Genomic DNA, 19,461 nt, shown 5'->3' on the forward strand with positions numbered 1-19,461 from the left:
TTTGGCTCAGTCCCCCAATTTATCCAGGTCACTCTGGATTCTTTCTCTACCCTCCAACGTATCTACCTCTCCCCCTAGTTTTGTGGCATCTGCAAACTTGCTGCGGGTGCAATCCAGTCCTTCATCCAGGTCATTAATAAAGATGTTGAATAACACAAGCCCCAAAACTGAGCCTTGCGGCCCTCCACTTGAAACTGACCGCCATCTAGATATTGAGCCATTGACCACTACGTGTTGGGCCTGACCATCAAGCCAGCTTTCTATCCATCTTATAGTCCAGGAATCCAGCCATATTTCCTTAACTTATGCACAAGAATGTTGTGGGAGACCGTATCAAAAGCTTTGCTGAAGTCAAGGTATATCACATACACTGAGCTTGTTATGAATATGATATGAATATTCATTACCTATTTTGCATAATGATGACCATCTGGTCCTTTGAAAGTGCTGAGTTCAAAATAAAAATAGCTGTGTAGCTAGGCTTCCTTTGAAAGGGTGCCTCAATTTTGAAAGGACCCTTCTTCCCCAAAACATTTCAAAATCGGGACACCCTGTCAAAAGAATCCTGGCTACACAGCTATTTTTATTTCAAAATCAGTATTTTGGACAGGCCAGGTGGCCACATTATGCAAGTGAGCTGCTCAATATTCATATCAGCACCTTATTTACATGCCCCTTCCGAAAGAGAGAGGTAGTGTAGCCATGGCAAAAATGTGTTTAAAAATAGCACCCAGCTATTTCAAAATAGCATTTCTGGGTCCAGAGCACTATTTTGAAATACTGCCATTGGAGGCCATTATGGCTTATTTCAAATTAGTGTTATTCCATTTTTAATAGTGCCTATTTCGAAATAGCAATTTCTTGCTTTGAGGGTTCTCATTTTCAAAATAACACACCTATTATTTCAAAATTATTTTGAAATAGCACATGCATAGGGTAGACAACAGCTAAGTTATTTTGAAATAACTTCTCTTTTTTCAAAATAACTAGGTAATGTAGCTGTAGCCACAGGGCCTCTGAAAAGTTGTCAATGTCAGTTCCCTGCACCGAGTCTGAACGAAATAAATGTGCTAGCCCATCTTGACAGGACTGTCAAATCTATTCTTAGAAACCTACAGTGATAGGGATGCCACAACTTTCTTTGAATCTCATTCCAGAATTTAGTTTAACTATCCTCATGTTTGGAAATCGATTCCTGATATGTAACAAATATCCCTGACTGCTCTTTCAAAAGGAAATCGGAGGAACCCAGTGCTGCTTTGGAAAATGCTGCTCTGGTTCTGTGTTAGGAAAAGTGCCTTCTTTCAAAAGATTATTTGAAAAAAAATATGTGTAGATGCTCTGCAAGTTGCAGATTAACCCATTTATTTTTGTCCTGTTCATGATTGGCATGAAAGGCAACTGGTTGATATCCTCTTTATAGTAGCCTTTTAACATATTTCAAGACTGTTATCAGATTCCTCCCTCCCTCTGCCCTTTGGGTCAGAATTCTTTTAGGTACCCACTGCTTGACCACATGGTTATTGGTACACATCAAGCTAGGGGTGTGTGTGTAAATCTATAGCACATTAGGTTTCTGTGCCTTATATAGCCCTCTAGTCCCTGCTATCACACACCAGGGGCTTGTCTACACTACCTCCCTACTTCGAAGGGAGGATGGTAGGTAGGGTGTTGGGAGTTTACTAATAAAGGGCTGTGCTGCATATGCAGCACTTCATTAAGCAAATTTCCCCCCTGTGGCAACTTCAAAGTTTTAAACTCCAAAGTGCCGGCTCGCATCTAGCTGCGGCTCACCTGCTGGTACTTTGAAGTGCCTGGGATATTGTGAAGTCCCTTTACGCCTCAAAATTTTCAAAGCTGGGTTTAAATGGGTTTAGATGGGTTTAAATAAATGGGTTTAAAACTTCGAAGTTGCCATTGGGGGGAGGGGTGGAATTCGCTTAATGAAGTGCTGCATATGCACTCCCAACACCCTACTTACCGTCTTCCCTCCAAAGTAGGGAGGTAGTGTAGACACAGCCTTGAAGTTCCATTTTAAAGTGTGCTAGAGAACTTTTAATGTGTGCCAGTGTTCACATGGAGAGTGAATGTGTGACACACTGGTCTGCTGTAGATTTACACCCCAGCTTGAGGAACACTAACAGCTCATCTACAAAACCCCAAGCCATTGTGACAAGGGACTTGATTTCACACTTCTGAACATTTTATGTGATATCTGACTGGTCTATTTTTGTGCTTTGAAAGTCTCCCCTATCAAATAAAAAGAAGATCTGAGGAAGAAATATGAATATGGTCAGTAATTTTTTTTCAGGCTCACTTCTTTGAAGGACACCAACAAATACAGCGGAGGAGTAGAAGCACAAAGGACCTTAGATATGACTTCCAATTACACTTATTCTGAAAACATAATTTTTTGAACAAGAATTACAAAATCCAAAAGAAAATATCCATAACACATGTATCACAAGGACTAAATACTTACAGGGATTTGAGTTTTATTAAGTAATCAAACTGGTCTACTTGTATTTTCTGGATTGGGTTATATGACAGGTTCCTGTAAATGCAAACAGTGGTATAAAAATATTACTGCACAAATTCCTTAAACTTGCTCTAATGCTGAAGTCTAGCCATGTTATTGCTTTGTTTTAATATCTATAATAGTGATTCATAATAATAGCAATTGAAATTGTAAATAGCAGTATCCCTCTATCTGACAACAAGAACAGACTGATGCTCCACAGGCATTGTGTTAAAACAAGATATTTTATGCACTATGTTATATCGTAGAAATATTTTAGTTACTCAATTTCCCACTGTATTTTTAAAAAACCCCAAACAATTCATCATTATCTTCATCGTACCCAAATTCCATAGTCGTTACATTTGCCACGCACAAAGTGCAAAACATGTACTTTCAGAATAGATTACTTCTATTTCAGATTAAGACAAACACACAGGGCCTGATCCTGCAAACACCTGAGCCGCATCTGCACTAGCAGGTACACTCGGAAAATCCAGCCCTCTTTCAAAAGAGCGCATGGAGTAGCTACACACAAAAAGAGCTCTTTCAAAAGGAAATTGGAGGAGTGCAGCGCTGCTTAGGAACTGCTCCCCTGGTCCTGCATTAGGAAGAGTGCCCACTTTCGAAAGATTCTTTTGAAAGAAAATGTGTGTAGATGCTCTGCAGGCCACTCTTTCGAAAGAGGAGTCTGCCAGTGTGCTGCCCAGCTGAGGCACAGAGACTCCCTGGCCAGCAGCAGTGGAGCTCTATGCTCCCTGCATCTGGTTGCCTTTAAAACCACATGCACCCAGAAACCCCATGGTGGGCAGCTAAGAGAGTGCCAGCAGCAGGGACAGCATGAGCTGTGCTGGCACACCCTAATGTTTGTCTCTGCAGGCCAGACTCCTGATGGCCAGCACCTGGGTCCACCCCTTGGGCTCACAGGAGGGCTCACAGGAGTCCAGCCAGCTGCAGAAGAAAAGGGCTTTCTCCTGGACAGAGACAGAGCTGCAGGACCTCCTAGACTGTGGCACGAGGAGGAGATCCTGAAAGAGAAGTGGGGCAAGTGCCTCAACACAGCCACCTTCGCCCAGCTTGTGAATGGACCGGCCATCCAGGGACACCCTGCCCACACCCCAAGCAGATGTGGAGCAAGGTGAAAGCGCTCCAGCAGCCTCCTGGGGCCTCTGGCTATGTCCAGGCTAGGGGCTCCACTGGCCGCTTATCCTGCCCCTACTACAGGGAGCTCCACAATCTCCTGGGGCCCAGGGGCTGCTCCCTACCACCAGCTGTCCTGGACACCTAGACAGAAGAACAGCACCCCAGCGACAAGGAGGAGACGGGACCAGAGGACTGCCCCATGCACCCGGAGCTGGAACTAGGTCTCCAGCAAGGAGGGGAACCTCGTGATTGACCTCCCATCCCAGTTGCTGAGCTGGCCGACAGCCAGACAGACTTCACTTGACCTCAGCGAGGGATCGTCCAGTAAGTACCTGGCAGGGTACACACCCTGGCTCGCAGGGTGGGGGACACACAGCCACCAGCAAGCCACCCCCATGCCCAGCGGACCTGAGCTAGACATAGCTCAGCTGGCCCGGCTCCCAGCATGATGCAACGGTTGCTGGCAACGCTCAGCACCCACACCCGTGGACAGCGCCACAAGCCACACACTTGGGTGGGGGTAGGCAGGGCCACATGGGTGGGGACCGCTGCCGCATGTGCAATACTTCATGGCTGCCTGCCTGCCGCTGGGTGGGTGTTGGTGCCCACAGGGGGTGGAGGGCATGGCCCTCACACCAGTACCAAGGGACTGACCATCTCTTCCTCTCCATCCTTGCTGCTGCACCGCAGGAGGGGCTGGGAGAGCCTTGATTCCTCCATGGTCCTGGACAGCCAGGTGGAAGAAGGGGACTGTTCACCACTCCCAGCAGCACCACAAAGGGCCCAAAGCAGGAGGCCATGACAGTGGGACACTGGCACTGATGCCACCTGTTGCCAGGCTGAGGTGGCAAAGTGGCACCTCCACATGGAAGAAGCCCACCACGTGTGGCGAAGGCCCACATGTGAGGAGGATGCAGCAGGTGCCCACCACCTGTATGTTCCAGAGCCCAACCTTCAGGTGCATTAGCAGGCACTGCCAATGGCCCTTCAGGTGCGCAAAGGCCTGCTCCACGTATTGCTGGCCTGGTTTAGGCATGTATTGAGCACCTCACGGTGAGGTCGGGGTGGCTGGTATAGGGCCACATCAGCCAGAGCTTCAGGGGGTAGGCAATATCTGCCACCATGCAAAGGGGAATGGTGAGGTCCCTGACCACTGCAGTTCTCACAGTGGGATGTTAATCTTGCCTTCATGCACTGGCAGAGGCCAGAATTCCAGAACACTCAGGAGTCATGTGTCCGGCCCACCCAGTGCACATAAATATCAATGAAGTAGCCCTTGCTGTCCACCTGCGCCTGGAGCACAACTGGGTGGTAGCCCCTGCAGTTTATGTAGCTGCCATCATTGTGTTCTGGGGCATGGATGGGGATGTGCAAGGCACAGAAGCAGTTCAGGAAGCTGTGTGCTGTGTATCCCATGACAGCCACATCCACATCCCTGATGCAGATGACTGTGCAGCAGCATTGCATTAATGGCATGCATGGGAGGTCATGAGGGCAAGATGAGGCATGTGTGGCACCCTCCTCCCTTCTCCCTCCTGGCCCCTCCCCTCTTTCCCCTACTAGCCCCTCCTCCATTCCCCCTCATGCCCTCCTATGCCCCCTCCCCCATTCCCCCTGCTGCCAAGGGTCCCCCTTTCCTGGGAGTCCCTTCCCCCTCCCATGATGGGTGTGTAACCCAAGCATGCCTTAGCTCCATGAGGACAGCCCCCCCGGTGATGGCCTTGTCCACCCCAAATTGGCTCTCCATAGACTGGGGCGCATGCAGGTGTCTTGGTGCCTCAGGGCAGGGGTGAGCCAGTGGCAGAGCTCCCGGAACCTCTGCTTGTGCATTTGGAAATTTTGGAGCCATCGAGTGTCCTCCCAGTCCCCCAGCACCAGCCACTCCCACCAGTCAGAGCTGCTGGGGTGGCTGCAGAGGCACTGGGCACTCGGGGTTGGGGGTGCTGATGGGATCCTAGTTCGGGGGGGTGAGGGGGGGCTCCAGAGCCCCAGAGGGGGGAACCTTACCTAGGAGGAGGTGGAGGGCAGCCATGAGCACCATTGCCACGTGGCTGACCACAGCACCGAGGATGGCCAGCTCAACAAGGTGGAGCTGCTGCTGGAGGTCCGTTGAGGTGGCCCTCCAAGCACCGTTGGGCTCTGCGTGTGCAGGGCAGGGGTGTTTAGGAGAGGGCCTTTAAGGGGAAGGCTGGCTGCAGGCCTGGAAGGGTTTGTCTGCCATGAAGTCCCTTCCATGACATTTCCTGCTCCGCTCTTTCCAAAGAGCACCTCTGGCTGTGTAAAGCTCTCTTTCGAAAGAGTGGAGTGGTCTCTCGAAGGAATGGTTCATGACCTTGATTTGCTCTTTGTGTGTAGACGTGCGCTTTCAAAAGGTTGCTTTTGAAAGCTCGCCTTTTGAAATCGCACTGTAGTGTAGACATAGCTTTGCAGTTTGGTTTAATACTAGATATGGTAATTAGTCTGACTGAAGTCAGGAGTCAAAAAGTCAGTAGAACTGCTCATGCTTAGCGTTCTCTGTAATATTTCCATCCACATGCAGATTTTTTCTGTCCAAAGCATACTAGCATAAATCACAAAAATTAACAGATGCCAGTGGAGGAAAGGTGCTATTTTAACAGTTGATTCAACGCTCAAGGAAGAAGTGTATTCCTAAAATATATTCTTAGGACCAACTGGTGCCACATGCTGAGCTCCATGAGATTTCATTCTAAATGGTTATATTCTTTTTGTGTGTGCTGGGTAGTAGCATCTAATTATTGCAAATACTAGCCAACTGTGGGGTAGGAATAATTTTAAATCATGCTCATTTTGGGCAATCATGATGCTATGCATCTTTTATTCAATTATTTAGTATATAATCTTTTCCAAAAATCACATTTCAGACTAAGTTTGATATTTTCAGATAAAACACAGATATGAACATGACTTTTTTTAGTTTCACTTCCTGGTGTGGATGAATGAAGCTATCATTTTGAATGCATTACGTACAACATCACACAGTATAAGGAAGAGTTATTATAAAGTCTTACAGCTGTGAAAGCTCCTTCAGATCCTTGAATAAGTAAGGAGGAAGTGTTTCTATCTTGTTGCTAGCCAAGTCTCTGTGGAAACAACCCCAGATAGAATATAATTAGTTCTTATCTTCTCATCTTCTCTTCCTTCCTGCTGCTGCTTCTTTCCAGTTCCCCATCTTCTCCCCAGTCAGTTTAATTTTGGTCTTGTACAGAAATATCAAAGGATTTTTCCTGTCTAGGTTGACCATATTTCCCTATGTTGAATATAAGACACCTAGCGAGTCCAAGTGCAATCAATAAACACCATGTAGTAAAAACATTCAAGTTAACATCCAGTTGACCGCGTCCCAGTTAAAAAGAAATACTGAATGACTAGACTTTTTTATTGACCTTCTTATCTGGCTGGAAACAGAGTGGGGGAGCTTGCTGGCCAGGAGCTGACACATAGCAGGGACTCCACGGATGGACCAGAAAGGGGAGCAGCCATGCCCACCCACTGCAGCTTTGCCTGACCACCAGCCTTGGACACACACACACAAACACCCGTCATCTGCCACTGGATCTCCTCACTCAATAGTGATGGATGTGTGACTGGCAAGCAAGGATCTGGCTAGTAGTAGGACTCACCAGAAATGAGGAAGGAAGAGATAGGAAATATGGGACAAATTGCCCATTTTTTTAAAAAGAGGGATATCTACAGGAGGGCTTAAATACGGGACTGTCCCTGTAAAAATGGGGCATCTGGCCACCTCATTCCTGCCTATATTAACCAAATAATCTAACTTCTGTGCTAGTAGGATAGGGCCATTTCAATTATATTTACAGTAAATGGTTGGTCAGTTTCCATTTTAATTTCTTGATTATTATAGTAAATTGATTTGGAACAAAATTCCTAGTCACTGTGCAACAAAAATGTATTTTAAAATAATGTCCTTGGCTACGTCTACACAAGCCCCAAACGTCGAAATGGCCACGCAAATGGCCATTTTGAAGTTACTAATGAAGCGCTGAAATGCATATTCAGCGCTTCATTAGCATGCGGGCGGCCGCGGCACTTCGAAATTGACGCGCCTCGCCGCCGTGCTTCTCGTCCCGACGGGGCTCCTTTTCGAAAGGACCCCGCTTACTTCGAAGTCCCTTTATTCCCATCAGCTCATGGGAATAAGGGGACTTTGAAGTAGGCGGGGTCCTTTCGAAAAGGAGCCCCGTCGGGAAGAGACACGCGGCGGCGAGGCGCGTCAATTTCGAAGTGCCGCGGCCGCCCGCATGCTAATGAAGCGCTGAATATGCATTTCAGCGCTTCATTAGTAAACTTCAAAATGGCCATTTGCATGGCCATTTCGAAGTTTGGGGCTCGTGTAGACACAGCCCTTATGTTACATTTAATTACTACTATTAAAATTTATCATGTAACAACATAGTTATAACAAAGATTTAAAATGAGCCTATCCCAGGCAATGGGATTTGCATGCTTTGACATGATTTTAAAAATATGATATTTTCAAAGTCCCAGAAGTTTCCCCAAAATGTTAAGGTAATCAATGAGCAATATCAAATCGAATGCTTAAAGTCAATAGTGATGCATCCAGTTATGTGAGTAGAGAATCTGGTCACTGACCTTTATCAATCACATGAAACATCCATCTATCAACAAGGACAGTGGATGTAACAGGCCAGGGGAGACTAAACCTCTCCTAAGCTAAGCTCTGTCCATGCTCTACCCTCTCCTCCATGCTGGTGGCCAAGCTGGCAGGAACTCTCTTCCACCACTGGCCAGAGTCCAAGAGAGCATCCAGGGGGCTGGCACTGGGGCAGTCTGGTGATCCAATGCTGGGACCTGAGGTTGGTTTAGTCAGGGTTCCTCTGGACACGGGGGTGGGGGAAGGGGCAGGTGCTCAGGTTTCCAGCAGATGGGACGTAGTGACAGGCTCATGTGTCCAGTGTCCTTAAAGAAGGGACTCACATACATGTCTCCCTATGTGACCAGTGCAGAACTGGTGTTGTAGTTAGGCTCCTCAAATGCCTGACATAATAGTAGATAACCAGTTGTCTCAAAATTCTCTGTAACTTTAACCTAAAACAAAAGATTACTGCAGTATACATTGGCCAAACTGGACAGTCTCTACATAAGAGAATAAATGAATGCAAATCAGATATCAGGAATGGTAACATATGAAATCTGTACCAGAACACTTCTCTCCCCCTGGACACTCAGTAAAAGATTTAAAAGTAACCATTCGGCAACAAAAAACTTCAGAAAACAAACTCCAAAGAGAAACTGCAGAACCGCAATTCATTTCCAAATTTGACACAATCAACCAAGGACTGAATAGAGACTGGGAGTGGCTGGCCAATTACAAAAGCAGTTTCTCCTCTCTTAGTGGTCACACCTCCACATTAGGTACTGATAATGGGCCATATCCTCCATGACTGAACTGACCTTGTCAGCTCTGGCCCTTCTTTTGGATGGGACTCCCTCCTTTTCATGACCTATAAATTTAAACCCTCCTCTGGAACCCCCACTTGTGCATCTGATGAAGTGGTTCTTTGCCCACGAAAGCTTATGCTCCAAAATATCTGTTAGTCTATAAGGTGCCAGAGGACTTCTTGTTGTTTCTGGTGGGACTGCTTACATTACTGGCTCAACTTCATGCAGCTGTGGTATTGCTGGCATAAGGGTCCTATTTTTTATAGTAGACATATCCTCTGTGACATGTCTTGTCCTTAATCAGGAAAGACAATGCTTTTGTGGCTTGACACACAACACCATTTCTCCCAGATTATGTATTTTCATATATATGTATTTTCATATACTGAATGACTGTGAAGTTTGATGGTTTCCCTAAAGCTTGTTATATGAAAGCAGAATTGCTAATAAATGTGTAAAACCAGCTTCACAATTTAAATAACAATAATTCTTCAATTGTTGATTGATTTAAAAATCAACTTACAGTTCATCTAACTTCTGGAGAGAAGAAAAGCTGTTTTCACTTAAGGAACTGATTTTATTTCTTCTCATAACCCTGGAATTATAAAACACAAATACATGTGTCATATGTGTTTGTTTTCTGAGAGGACTGTGATACATAACCAAGTTATTGCTTACATTCTATATAACTTATTAAAAGTTCATATATTTTAATATCTGGTGAACATTTTTTTCTATGAAATATATATTCACAGTGAAAAGTTTTTATATATAGCATATATATTTGTTATTTACTCTTCTAGTTCTTTTGGCATCTATTGACATCCAAAGTTATTCAGAAATGTCAGATACACTATCTTGATATGTTGTATGCCATGTGACAGTACAATGGCATTAACTATTAATTATTTGAAAATTCAGAACATTCTTGAGTGTCTGATTGAAATACTTGTTTTATATGAAAAGCATTGAAGTCCAAATCCAAAATCTGATTATTCCTGAGAAATTCGTCCATCCAGGACTTGAGCCTTCATGTCTTTATTCACCCAAAGCCTCCCAAAACATAAAGAATAATCAGGAAGAGCTGTGTAGGAAAAAGACAGTTGAGAGAAAGAAGTGCAGAAGAAATGAGAAAGTGACAAAAAGGCAGAGTAGTATGAAGCTCATCAACAGCATTAGAAGGCAGACAAAGGGAATTGGATGATTGCAATGGGTCTGAGGAAGCTTTGGGGAAATTCTTCAATATATTCAATCAACAACCTGACAGAATGATACCCATGAATCTGGTCAGTTCGTATGGTAGAATTTTTTTCTTTTATATTTAATGGAATAATTTCTATATACATTTTTAATTTTAGTGTTTGATACTATCGCTCAAATTCACTTAAATGGACTTGTGCTGCAATTCTCCATGGTGATTTTTGTCACATGTTCATGGAATAGTTCTGCTTTTCTGCGCATAATTACAATGTAGCATTTTAATAATCTTTAATAAGCACCAAACAGTATTTTGGGAATTTGATGTTGGCCATTGTGCATAATGTAACAGTTGTTCACCCCCACCATGGCTCATTCTGGCTACACAGAATGTGCTATTACTTACAGTACAGTTAGAGTGTTGCAGGAGACAAAGGTGACGTTTCTTAAACTATGTATATGGTTGCCTTCAAAGTCCCTAGGAGATAACACCAAGACATTTTATTACTGAGAAAGGTTAACTTCAGTTGGATGATTACTTTGAAGTAATTAAAGGTAAACCTCAGCAGAACAGTAGAACTGCACAAAACATAATATTAGCATGATTCGTTTTTCAGCACAGCCTGAACTCCTTTAGGTGACAGCGCTGTCCTCAACTGAGGCCAGGTCTACACTAGGAGATAAAATTAATTTCAGATAGGCAAATCCAGCTATGAGAATTCTGTAGCTGGAGTCAACTTCTCTAGAATTCATTTTTGCCACCATTCACACAACAGGTGATTGAGGGGAAACAGTCTCTGGTTGACTTCCCTAACTGCAAAAGAAGGACAGGAGTAGAATCATGGACGCAAGTGCCCTGTAAGTTCAATTTAGCGCATCCTAATAGGCACACTAAGGATGCATCTACACTATGGGATAAATTAGAATTTAAGGCAGTTAGCTCGAGATCACCAAGTGACTGTCTCCACTATAAATACCTTTAGCTCAATTTAGGGAGCACTAATAGTACGATTACAATATCACCGTTACCTGACTGGTACAGCATCAAGCTCGAATTCAAAAGTTCAATTAAAAGCCAGTGTGGAAGCACCACGTCTTAAAATCAAATTTATTAGCTTCCAGAGGTGTCCTGTATAAAACCCACAATGCCCCACAGTGCTTCGCTCTGGCTGCTGCTCTCCAAGTTTACCAGAATTAGGTAAAAGAAACACCATGAATTTCAAAGGGAGAGCAGCAAGCTTGTGGCTGGGGGCTCATGTTTGTATGAGAGGCTGAGAATTGTCTTTCTTTCTTTGCTATTAGTGCTGTGAGTGCATCTACCCATTACAAATAGCCCCTGCAGGGAGCTGCTGGTTCTGTCTCTACACTTGTTATTTTTTTCTGCACTGCCTGCACCAACTGCTGTCCCATTTCACCATGTGGCAACTAGTCTGTTGTGGGAGTCGTCCTCGCACAAGCAGCTGAGAAACTTCTTCTCAGTGGTTTACATTTGTGCATGAATCCCCCTTCCTCTCCCACAGGCACCATGCAGTTGGGGTCTTTCCCATGCTCAGCCACATCATGTGGGTAGCTTCCAATCCCATAAAAGTACGTGCCTGCCATTTGCTGCTGACCATGCTGCCAGGCAGCACCATGTCCAGGCTTGCGTGCTTTTAGGGCTCCAAGGGCAGGAAAGAATTTTGGGGGCTTGCAGCTGCCAGGGGGAAGTCTCCTCCAGAGACTAAAGATATTAAGGGGCTTGCAGCCGCCGGTAGGGGAAGTCTCCCCTGGTGGCTAAGATAGTCAGGGGGGACCACTTCAATTGGCCCTCCACTGAATCACCCCCATGCCCTTAGCGAAGGACCAGTGGTGCTTGCAGCCACCAGGGGGAAGTCTCCCCCAGTGACTAAAGATATTCGGGGCCTTGCTGCTCTCAGGGGAAGTCTCCCCCAGTGGCTAAGACACTCAGGAAGTACCACTTCAACTGGCCCCCCCACTGAATCCCCCCACCACACCCCTAGCAAGGGGCCACTGGTGCTTGCAGCCGGCGGGGTAAAATCTCCCCTGGTGGCTAAGACAGTCGGGGGGACTATGTCAGCTACTTCAACATTCCAAGTGGCTCTTCAGCCACAGACCACAGCACGCCATCCCCACCAAAAATATTTTCAGAAGCTTGTTGTCCATTGCAGACGCCGGCTGGTCTGATATTTCGGTTATACATTCTTTTTGCTAACATCTCCTTTCATGCTTTGACCCCCACAGAAACACGGGGCGGGGGGGTGGGTGGGGCAGCTACTTGAGATTCCTGTTTCTCTTATACGTTCAGTGTATGATATCCCACTGCCATCACCCATGTTGGCAATGTCTGTGTAGCGAAGAGGAAAGTCAAAAATAATTTTTCCTAGACTTTTCTATTTTCTTTCTTTCAACTTTGAGAATATAGTCTGCCCCTGTGTTAGTTTCAGGGATCGGATGTAATCACGGGAGGGGGGACTCTCCGTGGATGGCCAGTTGAGAATTCAGTCACAGAAGAAAGACATTTCTGTAAGCTTTTTTGCCATCTCTGTGGAAGCCCGACTTTCCTTCCTTCCAATGGGAAAAATGGATGTTTGCTTAACTTAGGAGGGGAGTGAGGACAATGCAATGTGGGCAGATGATCTCAAAGACCAGACAGCATACCCAGAATGCTATGGGGATGAGGGAACTGTGGCATAGGTTCCCACAATGCACTACTGCAACAGTCAATGTTTGCCAATTGAGTGTGGCAGCAATAAGTGGACTTTGTGAGGAGCACGTGGGGAGGTGAGGATGGTTAAATTTGAACTTACGAATTCCAGAATTACAAAACTGATATTCATTAATTTGAATGTATCTCATAGCAGAGATGCATCTGGAATCAAACTCTGAAAGATTGACAGTTGCAGGGTCAATCTTCCCTGTAGTGAAGGTGTACTCTTAGATACTATCAAAACAAAAAGCAGTCAAGTAGCACTTTAAAGCGCTACTTGACTGCTTTTTGTTTTGATAGTATATAGACTAGCATGGCTCCCTGTCTGGTACCCTTAGATGTGTGAAAATCCAAATACTGAACTTAATGAATTTTTTATAACTGGTATTGGAGACACTAATTTTTTGTTTGTTTGTTTACAAAGCCTGAGGCCAAATTATGACTGGCTGACTTACTGTGCACGGTCTTGAGGAAGAAAGAACACAAGGAGCTCCTTGTATATAGTACTTGCAGCAGGGTACAATCATAGTTTAGGTGCCTGCTCACATTTACTCCAATATTCTCCTAGAAGAATTCAACACACCACAGGGAGTCTGTCTGTATGCCATGAAATGGGGATTGTCTATTTTGCAGCATCCTTGTATTACTTTGTATTTCCTTAGGAAAAAGTGTCATGGAATGACACTGACGTAAAGAAGACAAAAATGTTATTTGTTTGTAAAATGAAGACTTACAGCCAATGTAGTCTGGGCATGTGCTGACAAAGAGGTTTATCAGGCAAATGGGCAAGAGAATTATTCATCAGCACGCTGGAAAAAGAAAAATAGCATTACTAGCCATTGATATTATAATAAAACAATACCCCTTTTAAAGTTTTCTTCCTTTTTGGTACAAGGCTGGCTGAATTTGTTCATTTGTCACATTGTTAGAAAATGATTGAAGTATTTTGTGTATTTCCTTAGGAGTACTGATGTGATCCTATCACCTCTTGAATTACTAAATGACTGATTTGGGAAAGGGAACAATTTTTTGCAGACACTGGGGCGGATTCACTGGTATATGCTGGCTGCCATTTGCACTATCAAAGCAGAACAAAGCACCTGAAGTGTTTATGTGAATATGATCCTATTTGCCTTTTTTAAAATTAAACCAACAGCCTGACACACTTTTCCCACTGAATCAGAAGGAGGAGGGTTAGGTCTTAGTTTATATTCACTTTGTATTTGCACAGATACAGAATATACTTACTACCTAACTAACTAGTCTTTTCTCGCATTGGTTTCAACTACGTTTCTCTGGATTTACACTGGAGAGAGTTGATTCTGGCCTTTTAAAATCTGCTTCATGGCCTTCCCTAAAAACTGCAAGGATACAGATGGAGAACAAATGGATACAGACATATGTCTTTCTCTTTTTCTCTTCTTCCTCTTCTCCCTAGTTTGTCAGTACCAGGCCCACTGACTTGGGGTGAAGGTGGGGGTGTGGAGAAGGAGTGGGAGGAAGGGGCAGTAGCACCTAAGCCTGGTGTTTCAAAGGGTCACAGAGCTCTGGTCACCACCACTGCTATTTTGGCAGGGCCAGAACCTCTGGGCCCTTTGGAAATTCTCCAGCAATTCTGCTTTGGCTACACACAGCTGTGAGAGAATATTGTGGTGGGCTCAGAGCTGTGGGCCAGGTGGAACTGAGAACTAACTGCCCTTGTCCCCACCCCTTCCACGGCATAGAGCCAGGCTCCTCTCCCACTTTGTCCAGGGGCCCACGGTAGCGGTCAGTGCTGCTGGTCAGTGCCCATGTGTTTATTGGCTCCCAAATTATACAGGTGATAGTTTGGGATATGGTATATGACTGACTTTATAAGGCTGCTCCTGCTGATGCTGATAACCCCCCACTGGGCTGGCCTAGTAACACCACCTCCCCCAGCTGTGTAGAATCACAGTTGATGTGATAAGGTAGATGCAGTGAGAGCATAGACTCTCCATTACTTGCACCAGCTATTAATAATAGCCTCCAGCAACTGTCTCACAATGCTCCACACTGACCATTCTGGTCACCGCTGTGAATTCTGCTGCCCGTTGGCGAGACAGACCACCCCCTTTAAAGCCTCACACATTTTGAAATTCCTTTTTCTGGTTGCATGGCTTTGTGAGCACACCTACCAGCCCCCATTAGGGCCGTGACTACACTAGCAAGTACATTTGAATTTGAGGTCGGAAGGCAGCCCTCTTTCAAAATAACCAGTGGAGCATCTACACTCACTACGTGATCCTTCAAAAGTAACATCGACACAACGGGGGAGTTCCTTCAAAGTTGGTCCTCCGTTCCCGCGGTGGGAAGAGCAGCCCACTTTGAAAGAGTATTTTGAAAGAGAGCAAGTGTTGATGCTCCACAGACAGCTATTTCGAAAGAGGGAGCCCACCATGGTGGCGATCAGCTGGCAGGCGGCAGTGCCGCTCTCAGCAGGAGCAGAGCTCTATGGACCCAGCATCAGGAAGCTGAGAGCATGCAGGCAGCGGGGAGCTGACGCTGCTCTCCAGCTCACCAGTCTCTGCAACGGCCAGCCAGTCCCTCACCCCACCCAGACCCGTGGCCAGCCACCTGGACCCCTCCCCACTCCAGGGGTCCTCCCAGGAAGCGAGCCAGGCCCTGAAGTGCTGGGCCCCCTCCTGGACGGAGGCCAAGCTCCAGGACCTCCTCTCCTTATGGGAGGATGAGAAGGTCCTCCAACAAACGAGGGCCTGATGCTGCAAAGCATGATCTTCAAGCCGCTTGCAAAGGGGCTGATCGGCTGGGGCCACCCCACCCACACGCCAGACCAAGTCTGGTCGAAGGTTAAAGAACAGTGGCAGGGGTATTGCAGGACCCCGGATGCAGCCAGGCATTCGGGGCCAGCCCCCACATGCTGCCCCTACTGGTGCCAAAGGAGGTTGGACCCCTCATCATCGTGCTCAACACAGCAGTGGCTGATACCAAGCCAGAGATGGTGACAGAGGGCGAGGAGCACCCGGGACCAGCAGCCAGCACTAGGCACCTGTGGACAGCACAGCGACTGGACCACACCTTCAATAATGAGGGCTTAAGCAAGGGGCCCCTCATCATTGACATCTCACCCAGGCTGTCCAGCCATGTCCCATCTACCCATGTCTTACCCAACTTCCCGGCGTGATCCATAGGTAGGTGGCATGCATGCCAGCTGCCCCAGGGCCCAGGGAGGGAGCGTTGGGTCCTGCCCAAGGTGGCCGCAGGCATCTCACATGGCCGCCAGCCCTGGCACATGAGGACCCTGGATGGCTACGCTCCCTGGGCCTGGGGGGTACAACATGCTGTGCTCAGCACCCTGCGGATGGGACAGCACCATGGGCCTACCAGCCATGGAGGAACCGAGGGGCAAGGGAAGAGCCCACGCCCTTGGCGCCCACGTGGGGCACCCAGGGACATGGGCACCACATGGACCCCAGGATGGACGGTTGGGCAGGGACATGGGGACCTGCACCTGGGACTAATGGCCCATTCCCTCCTCCCTTTCTGTCTCCACAGCTTCTGCTGCAGCCAGCAGCCATACCAGCCCCACGACCTAGGGTGTGGGGGAGCAGCCTGGACCCTGAGTGCAGACTGCACAGGACCACCACTGGGGCATCCATTGGCACCACCAGGGTGGGGAGGAGGCAGTGGAGGATGCTGCCCACACTGCTGTCCTGCAGGACCTAACCTGCGTGCTGAAGGAGTGGCAGGCCTGGGCCTGGGTCGCAGCAAACCTTGATGGCCTGGCCTTGATGGGCTACCTGGCCCTGGCCACCACCCCCTTGCAAGCCACTCCTGCATCTGCTTCTCTAGCCCCTCACCCCACCATTCCCCATTCCCCTGTCACCCAGCCACACTCCCGCCTCCCAGCCCTCTGACCTCCCCCAGCTCCCCTGGTCAGCCTCCCCCCATCCTCCTCCCCCAACCTCCCCCCCGGTCCCCTCCACCACCCCACCTAGCAGCAATTCCCCGCCCCCCATGACCCTGACCTTGCCACCCTGGTCCTGACCCACCTGCCCCTGGCTGGCCTAATACAGCTGGCCCATATGTTGCTGGCCAGGGCTGGCCAGCAGGATGCTGCACCCCCCACCCTCAATCCCCTTGTGCTGAACCCAGGGAGCCCAATGCACCCCAGTTGCACCCCAGCTCCCCATGCTGCCAGCCCTGACTCAGGCCTGATGGGTCCCTGGACATGGTGGGGGAAGGCACGGGCATGGGCGATGGGGATCCCGAGCCTCAACCCCCATTGATAAGTAGACCCCCCCCGCCGCCACCCCTGCCCCTGGCCATCCTGGGGCTTGTATGGCACCTGCCTGGGACTGCAACACCTCTGTATATAGTTCCCTCCAAGCCCCCTGTTTACAGTCCCCCCCATATATCTTTCCCCCCAGCCCCCGTTTGCAGTTCCCCCCCCATATATAGGCACAGACCACTGTCAGTTGGCATTAAAATGTTTATTATGTGGCTCAACTTGAGTCCTCTGTGCATATGTGGGGGTGGTGGTGGGATGTCTGTGTGAGGTGGGGAGGTTACTGCGGTCCCCATTCAAAGGCCTGGTGCAGGGCCTCCCATACCCGCACTCTGTCCTGCTGGGCCTGGTGGCATGGGGCAGCATGGGGCTGCTCATACCAGCGTCCTGCTTCCACTGCCCATTCCTGCACGAATGGCTCATGCTTCATCTCCACGAGGTTGCGTAGGACGCAGCAGGCCCCAACCACTGCTGGAATACTGGGGAAACCCACCTCCAGTCTGGTGAGGAGGCATCTGAAGTGCTTCTTCAAGTGGCCAAATGCCTCCTCAACTGTGTTGCAGGTCTGGTTCAGCTGCTCATTAAAAACGTCCTGGCTAAGCTGCGTGTGTCCTGTGTACAGCCTCATCATCCAGGCCTGCAGGGGGTAGGCTGTGTCTGTCACGATGCAGGGTGGCATTATGGTGTCCCCAACGGAGAGCTCACACTAGGGGATGAAGGTTCCCTCAGTCATGTGGTGGTCCAGCCCTGAGTTCCGAAACACCCTGGCATCGTTGGTGCTGCCAGACCAGCCCATGCAGATGTCCTGAAACTGACTGTCAGTGTCGATGAGTGCCTGCAGAACCATGGAGTAGTAGTCCTTGTGGTTTATGTAGGCCTTGCCACTGTTGGATGGCAACGTGTGTGCTGTCCAGGCCTTGAAGGAGTTTGGGAAGCTCAGCTCCTCGAACCCTTGGATGGCATTGTCCAAGTCCAACATGGATCAGTTGCCATAGGAGGACCCTGTTGATGGCCCAGATGCCCTGCAGGGTGTGTGTGGGGGAACATGCTCATGAGTGTGGGGCAGGGTGCAGTGTGCCCACCCATCCCTGTCCCTCCCCTGTCCCCTGAGGGGCAGGCCTCCCTAGGGCCCCTGTCCCTCTCCACTGCAGGGCAGGCCTCCCTGGGGCTCCTGTCCCCACCCCCATCCCTGCCCCTCTGCCATCCCTGTGGGGGCCACCCCCAGTCCTGAACAGTGCCCCATACTGAGGTGCTCCCTACCCCCGGCCTCTGCATGCAGTGGGGTCATGACCCAGGCTTGGCTTACCTCATTGAGAACGGCCCCAACAGTGGCCCTGCCCACTGGTGGACGACAGATCAGTGACTGTCTGGGGTGGCTAGCTTCTGGGGGTGATGGCCACCCTTTTCTGGAGTGGGATTGCCAGCTGGAGGGCTGGGTTGAGCCCGTGGCACAGCTCCAGGAATGTCCCCTTGGTCATCCTGAAGTTCTGTAGCCACTGGTCATTGCCCCAGTCCTGCAGCACCAGCTGGTCACACCAGTCCTGGCTCGTGGAGAAGCCTCATACACGGTGGGTGGCCAGGGGGACCTGGTGGGGAACTTGCACCCTCAGGATGGCTTCCAAGAGGGTGGGTAGTAGGGTGGCCACCCAGAGCTGCTGATGCATGATGGCCAAGACTGCAGCCAGTGTGCTAGCCACGGCCTCAATGGGGAGGAGCTGCTCGGGGTCCATGGGGCCCTGGGGTGCCTCTTCTGCTCTACTTCAATGTGCTTGCCTGGGGACAGGCAGCTGGCCCTCAGTGTGTGCAGGCCGAGGCTTGGGGAGGGGAGCCCTTTACAGGGGCAGCAGGCAGTGGCCTTGGAAGGGCTCATCTGCCATGCGACCCTGCCCGTGGTGCTTCCTGCCCCTATACTTTCGAAAGAGCGCCCTTGGTCGTGTGCACTCTCTCTTCTGAAAATGCACTCGGGGACTTTCAAAAGAGCAGATCAAACCTGCATTCCCCATTTGTCTGTGTGTGGACACTCCCTTTCGAAAGGATGGCTTTCGACATTCTGTTTCAAAAGCCGTCCTGTTGAGAGGGAGCTGTAGTGTAGACATAGCCTAGGAGCATAACTGCTCATCTGCCCATGTGCCCTGTGCTTGCAGTGTTCATGACGGTACTACAGAGTTGTATAGGCCCCATGCTTCT

The 19,461-nt window shown here is 48.5% G+C and overlaps 1 protein-coding gene across 1 annotated transcript in view; it reads right to left on the reverse strand.

Annotated features, from left to right (window-relative positions):
* RXFP1 (relaxin family peptide receptor 1) overlaps positions 1-19,461 on the reverse strand; it is a 152,342-nt gene that overhangs the window by 23,114 nt on the left and 109,767 nt on the right. Inside the window, exons 9-13 of the mRNA XM_074991881.1 lie at positions 13,742-13,816; positions 10,707-10,778; positions 9,627-9,698; positions 6,691-6,762; positions 2,483-2,554 (exon numbers count right to left, since the gene is read on the reverse strand). Of these exons, the coding sequence (XP_074847982.1) occupies positions 2,483-2,554; positions 6,691-6,762; positions 9,627-9,698; positions 10,707-10,778; positions 13,742-13,816 (363 nt within the window). The remainder of the gene's footprint in view (positions 1-2,482; positions 2,555-6,690; positions 6,763-9,626; positions 9,699-10,706; positions 10,779-13,741; positions 13,817-19,461) is intronic.

This window comes from Carettochelys insculpta, chromosome 4, assembly GCF_033958435.1.
Source record: "Carettochelys insculpta isolate YL-2023 chromosome 4, ASM3395843v1, whole genome shotgun sequence".
Taxonomy (NCBI): Eukaryota; Metazoa; Chordata; order Testudines; family Carettochelyidae; genus Carettochelys; species Carettochelys insculpta.